The sequence below is a fragment of the Herpailurus yagouaroundi genome, unplaced genomic scaffold (genome assembly GCF_014898765.1).
Source record: "Herpailurus yagouaroundi ecotype Mexico unplaced genomic scaffold, PumYag 141, whole genome shotgun sequence".
Taxonomy (NCBI): Eukaryota; Metazoa; Chordata; class Mammalia; order Carnivora; family Felidae; genus Herpailurus; species Herpailurus yagouaroundi.
The window spans coordinates 50133368-50139129 of NW_024412396.1; the positions used below are offsets into that span (position 1 = coordinate 50133368).

General features: G+C 51.1%; 1 protein-coding gene across 2 annotated transcripts in view; it reads left to right on the forward strand.

Moving 5' to 3' along the window:
* The first annotated feature begins 4367 nt into the window (after positions 1 to 4367).
* IFT43 (intraflagellar transport 43) overlaps positions 4368 to 5762 on the forward strand; it is an 81195-nt gene continuing 79800 nt past the window's right edge. Inside the window, exons 1-2 of one of the 2 annotated variants that reach the window (XM_040477789.1) lie at positions 4368 to 4488; positions 5615 to 5707. In XM_040477789.1, the coding sequence (XP_040333723.1) occupies positions 4435 to 4488; positions 5615 to 5707 (147 nt within the window). In that variant the 5' untranslated portion in view covers positions 4368 to 4434. Of the gene's footprint in view, positions 4489 to 5290; positions 5354 to 5614; positions 5708 to 5762 lie in introns of those variants that run through there. The other variant, XM_040477788.1, reaches the window with a different exon arrangement.

The window sequence follows — 5762 nt, forward strand, 5'->3', positions numbered from 1 at the left end:
CCTTGGCTTTCTGCTTCCCTCCCTTCCTCTCCCTGCTGCTTCTCCCTCTCCTTCTCCCTCTCTCTCTCTCTCCCTCGCTCCCTCTCGCTCCTCTCCCTCTCCCTCTCTCACACACACATGCACACACACTGCTTTCTCTATTTCTCTCTGCTGAAATTTTATACCTCCCTCCCATGACGTCTCTGGCCCGGGTGGGGGAGGGAGGGACCAGCGCACGCAGCCTCTTTTGCAGCACGATTTTAATGTTTTAAACAGGCACAGGAAAAGCCGAGCCCATTTGAAAAATACTTTGCGAGTCCTCTCGCTCGACGTGGTAACTGAACTTTTTTTCCCCTCTTGGAGTCACTCCTGCTACACGTTGACTGTTTTTCTGGAAAGTTACTCCGACGAATCCCTTCCCTCCTTCTCCCCCAGCTCCTTCGCCCTCTCGCCAGCTGTCAGTCCGTCCTCTCGCCTCGGGGCCCGTCTCTCGCTCCGGCCCGGGCCCCCCGGCCCCCGGGCCGCCCCCGCGCCCGGCGGGACAAGGGGCAGGGGCAGGGACTGGGGCAGGGGCGCGCGCGGGGCCCGCTCTGGGGCGGCCGTGCCCACCTTCGGGGGTGGGGGGCGACGCCCGGCCGGGGAGCGGGGTTGGAGGTGGGCTCAGCTCCGCGGCGATCCTGGCCCCGATTCTTCACTGACAAGCCTGGAGTCGGGCGGCGGGCTGAAGCTTGGAGATGCTCCAGGGCCATTGAAAATGGTGGCGTTTTCCGGCAGATCGAGGGTGCCCTCTGGCGAGGCGAGGCCGCCAGTGAAGGAGCGCGGCGGGCCGGGGCCCGGACGGCGAGCAGGGCTGGGGCGGGGGGAGGGGGGGGGACTGGAGGGGGGTGGCTGGAGAAAAGGGGCCGCGGGGGAGGGCGAGGGCCGCGGGACCGGAACCTGCGGGGACGGCCTCCCTCTCGGCCCGACGTGCGCACAAGTGCACCTCTCTCTTCCCCGGGCCCCGTTCGGCAGCCGCTCTCGCAGAAATGTCCTCCAGATGTTCGCAGCCTCCCTCCCCGCCGAGGGTTCCGCAGGGAGCCGCGCCAGCGAGCGCAAAGTCAGCAGTTGGCCCCAGCCCATTTCCCAGATGGGTGAGGGGAAGTTTTCCCTCCGCTCGCTCTCGTTCCTCTTCTCCAACTAAGCTTCTGGGTCTTTTCCCACGAGAAGCTCAGAGAAGGCAAGGCGCGTTGCTTCCCAGTAACACAGCCTCCCGATCACTCCTGGGAATCAGTGCTGCTTCCAGCCACCCCACCCCACCTCACTCAGCCTTCCTGGACCCTTCCTGTGAGGTCAGTTCCCTGCTCCTGGCTCCTAGGCCGCTGGGATGTTCACAGAATTCCAGTCTACTGTTGAGGAAACTGAGGCAGTCTACTGTTGAGGAAACTGGACAGGCTACTGTTGAGGAAACTGAGGCACAGAGCAATTTTTTTTTTTTTAAAGGCCACACGCTTATGGGTGGCGGAGGTGATAGTTAACTCAGCCCCTCTAGTTTGGGTAGGCATTGTTGTCATTTGAGTAACAAGAGGAAATCTAGGTGTAGAAAGCTTAAAAGTAATTTACCTACAGTATATAGCCAGTAGGTGCCAACCCTGAGATCTGGAGGCAGGAAGTCTCTTGCCAGAGTCTATGCACGTCCCATGCAATACTGCCTCTGAAATTCAGCCATCATTCGAGAAATATTTATGACATTCACTGTGTGCCGGGCCCTGTTCTAGGCTCTGTGGACGCAGCAGTGAACAAAACAAACTAATAAACAAAGCCCTTGCCCTTAATGGAACTTACACAGGGGGTGGGTAGGTACATGGGAAAGGCCATAAACCAAGTAATTTATGTATTACGATAAAAGAGAAGTGCCATGGCAGAAAATAAAGCAGGGAGGTAGAATATGGAGTGCCTGGATTGGGACTGCTGAAACTTGAAATAGGGTGACAGCAACACAGCTTGTTGCTGTGTTACTGAGGCCTTTAAGCAAACACTTGCAAGATGGGAGGAAAATTAAAATTATATCCTTCTGGACTCCACCTCTACCAAATCACCCTCCGGGGGGTGGGGCCCTGGCACATGTGTTTTTAATAAACCTCACAGGTGGGGCACCTGGGTGGCTCAGTAGGTGGAGCATCCGACTCTTGGTTTCGGCTAAGGTCATGATCTCATGGGTTCATGGGTTCGAGACCCGCGTCCTGCTCTGCTGACAGCTCGGGACCTGCTTGGGATTTTCTCGCTCTCCCTCTCTCTCTGCCCCTCCTCTGCTCTCTCTCTCTCTCTCTCTCTCAAAATAAATAAACTAAAAAAAAAAAAAAAAAAAAAAAAGAGTAGTATAATAAACCTCACAGGTGATTCAGGTGTTCAGCAAGGTCTGGAAGCCACCATTCTAGAGCTTCTTTCTGCCCAGAGCGAGCACCAGGCACCTTTTGCTTTCAGCAAGGCAAGGAAGAAGTGAGAGTAAAGGTTTGAAAACTGGCTTTAAGGTGGTGGCAGTGTAGCTATGAGCTCACACAAAGCAGGGAAGTAGGTTATGGATTTTGGAAAAATCCAAAGAGTAAGCCCTTCTTCCTCATCTGGTACCAAGGAAGAAGAAAACAAAGGATTCATCGGAGCCTATATTTCATCTGTCTCAGATTTTGGCAATGGATGTTTCTTCAGGTTAAAATCTAACAGGGTATTTTCATTGAGAATCAGATCTTAGGGTAATCTCTAAGAGCAATTACAAGGGAGGAGACAGGTCCAGAGGGCTCTGCCTGGCCACACAGGTAGTTATCAGCAGAGCCAGGATAAGACCTCAAATCTTCTGACATCCAAGCAGTGCTGTTGCTGTCACAAGGCATGTGAACACACGGCCCTACCCAGTAAACATGTGTGGATGACCGGTTGAATTGAGTAATTTATTGGGTATTGAAGAAATGCTTGCAATCCACTTTTAGGGGGTGCCACTTCCACTCTCAAGTCCTCACGTTTTAGCAGTGGTCATCTTGACCTTATGCCCAGCATGATATCGGGGCTCTTGCTCACTTTCAGGACCATGAGACCATCTCTCTGGGGGTTCCAGCTGATCAGGACCAGGGACCTGGCCAGTGGTGTTGACTTGGGGATCTTACATGAAGAATCAATGAAGACTCAACTTGCTTGCCCCATTAGGCTGGGAATTGGAGGGATATCTTCCTCGGTTAGCCTAGGAGAATGGCTGGTACCCAGTAATATGTGCAGAAGAAAAGTACTCTTGTAAGATCTGGTATCACAAAGGCACCTGGTGGGGGCACCTGGGTGGCTCAGTTGGTTAAGCCTCCGACTCTTGGACTCTTGATATCTCATGGTTTGTGAGTTTGACCCCACATCGTTGGGCTTTGTGCTGACAGCATGTGGCCTGCTTGGGATTCTGTCTCTCCCTCTCTCTGCCCCTCCCACATGTGCACTCTTTGTCGCTGTCTCAAAATAAGTAAATAAACTTAAAAAAAAAAAAAAAGGAACTGGCTCTGCTGCTTAGCACTCAGATGATTTCCCTCAAGCCACATCTTTGCACCTTAGTATCTATCCTCAATTGTTGAATGCAGATATCACTGGTGCTCACTTTGTGGGGCTTTTGGAGAGATTACTTATGCTTTTGAATGTTATTACTACTAAGGTATTTGACATCTTCGTTCAGCCTCTTCGTAAAGTTCTTGAAGGCAGAGATTATATATATTGCATTTTCTATTAGAAACTATTTGCACCTGACACCCCCCCCACTCCCCCACCTGTAAGCCTGTTTTCTTTACTGTCCAATGGAAACAATACAACTCATCTTGTTTTTCCACATACGGTTATTATGCCCTTCATGTGAGCTAATAACTGTGAAGGTCGTTTGTACATTGCAAGGGCTATATAGGAAGCTAAATAGGAAGGATCAATTTAATTACTACTATTAGCTAATGCTTTGCCCGTAATATTTAAATTAAAAAAATTTTTAATGTTTCTTTTTGAGACAGAGCACAAGTGGGGGAGGGGCAGAGGGAGAGGGAGACACAAAATCCAAAGCAGGCTCCAGGCTGTCAGCACAGAGCCCGATGCAGACCTCGAACTCACAAACCGTGAGAGAAAGGGCCTGAGCCAAAGTCGGACGCTCAACCGACTAGGCCACCCGGACAACCCTGCACTAAATAATATTTAAACAGATCTACAAGTGTAGACAGTTCCTAAAGACTAACATGTTTTCACTGTCCCACAGGAGCAGCCTTAGCGGGATTTAATATCTGGAGGTTTCTTCCAGAACTGTCAAGCGAGGAAGTTTTGGGAAGTTTTGGTTTAAATTCAAAGGGGGCACACGGAATCCAGGAATGATGCCACGGATTCTTTAAATATTGAGATGAAGGGGTGGAGCCATCGTCAGGGACGCGACTGGGCCGCTTGGTTTCCAGGAAGTGACGTCAGGCGGCCGCGGAGATGGAGGACGTCCTGGACTTAGGCGAGGAGCGACGCCGCGGCTCGGCCACCTCCGTGAGGATTGACTTGGGGATTTGGGGCTAGGATTTGGCGGGTGGGGAGGAGCGACCTAGCCGGCTCGGCGTCCCTGAGGCGCCTCGGCCTGGCCTGTCCCCAGCGGCCGGGCCCAGAGCCGCGCCGGGGTGAGGCCGAGGAAGAGGCGGCCTCAGCTGCCCCGCCCCCGGCCTGGGGTGTGCTTTCTTTAAAATTCTCCAAAAGCAGAAAACAGATCCTGCGCCTGCAGGCCTCCGGAACCGGTGGGAAATTTCCCAGCCAGTCTGCGCTTGCTGGAGCCCCGAGTGCTAACTCCCCTAGAAAGGACATATCTGAAGGGTGATTGGGGCGGGGTGGGGGGGGGGGGAGATCCTGGTCAGGGTCGCATTTGCACCTACCCTAGGGCTTTTTCCGTGGGACTTCACCTGCCAGAAGTTCGTGTAAAAACCACAGTGTTTTAACGCATGAAAAGAAGGCAGGCAGGCTGGAGTGGCCTTTTCTTGACCGGAGTTCCCACGAGGAGGTGGGAGTTACTTCAGTTTTATGATTTAGGAAATCAAGACTCGGATTTCTAACACGGAGGAATGGCTAGGAGCTGGGGGTCCAGAGGTCAAATGGAGTATGAAGCTGCTTACTGGGTTAAAAAAAAAAAAAAAAAAAAAAAAAGGTTAACGTTGTGTGTCGATTATAATAAAATTATTTTTTAACTAAAACAAGTGAACCCTCCCGAACCTCGGTTTCCTTATCTCTAGAATGGAGACGTTGATATCTACTTCAAAGTGCTGCAGTGAAGATGAAATGGAATAACGCATGGGAAGCATTTAATCCAGTGCCTGACATGAGATCTCTGTTCCTTCTAGAGGAAAGTCTAGCTGCATTTCTTTGGGTAGGAAAGATCTCTGGTAGTTAAAAGAGAAACTTGTGATCGTTAATCCAGGAATTTCATATTTTCCTATTAAATAGAAATGATGTCAGGTGCTTTGTCTTCAGGGTTTGGAGCATTTTTGAGAAATATATTCAAGTTACTCAAATCCCATCCTCCACCACGTCTTCATACATCATGTCCTTGCTTACCTTCCCAGAATTCTTGTCCTCATAGTGGCTCGAAGATGTTTGGGTCAGCAGCGCTCCCCATCTCTCCTTACAGGGGCCCAAGATGGGTCGCCGAGCTCAGCAGGAGTCAGCTCAAGTGGACAATCATCTCAGTAACAAGAACTCCTCTTCGATTCTGACTGGAGAGGTGGGTGTTACAAAAAAATGCTAAGAGTTAGTAATTGCTTTTTTTTTTTTTTTTT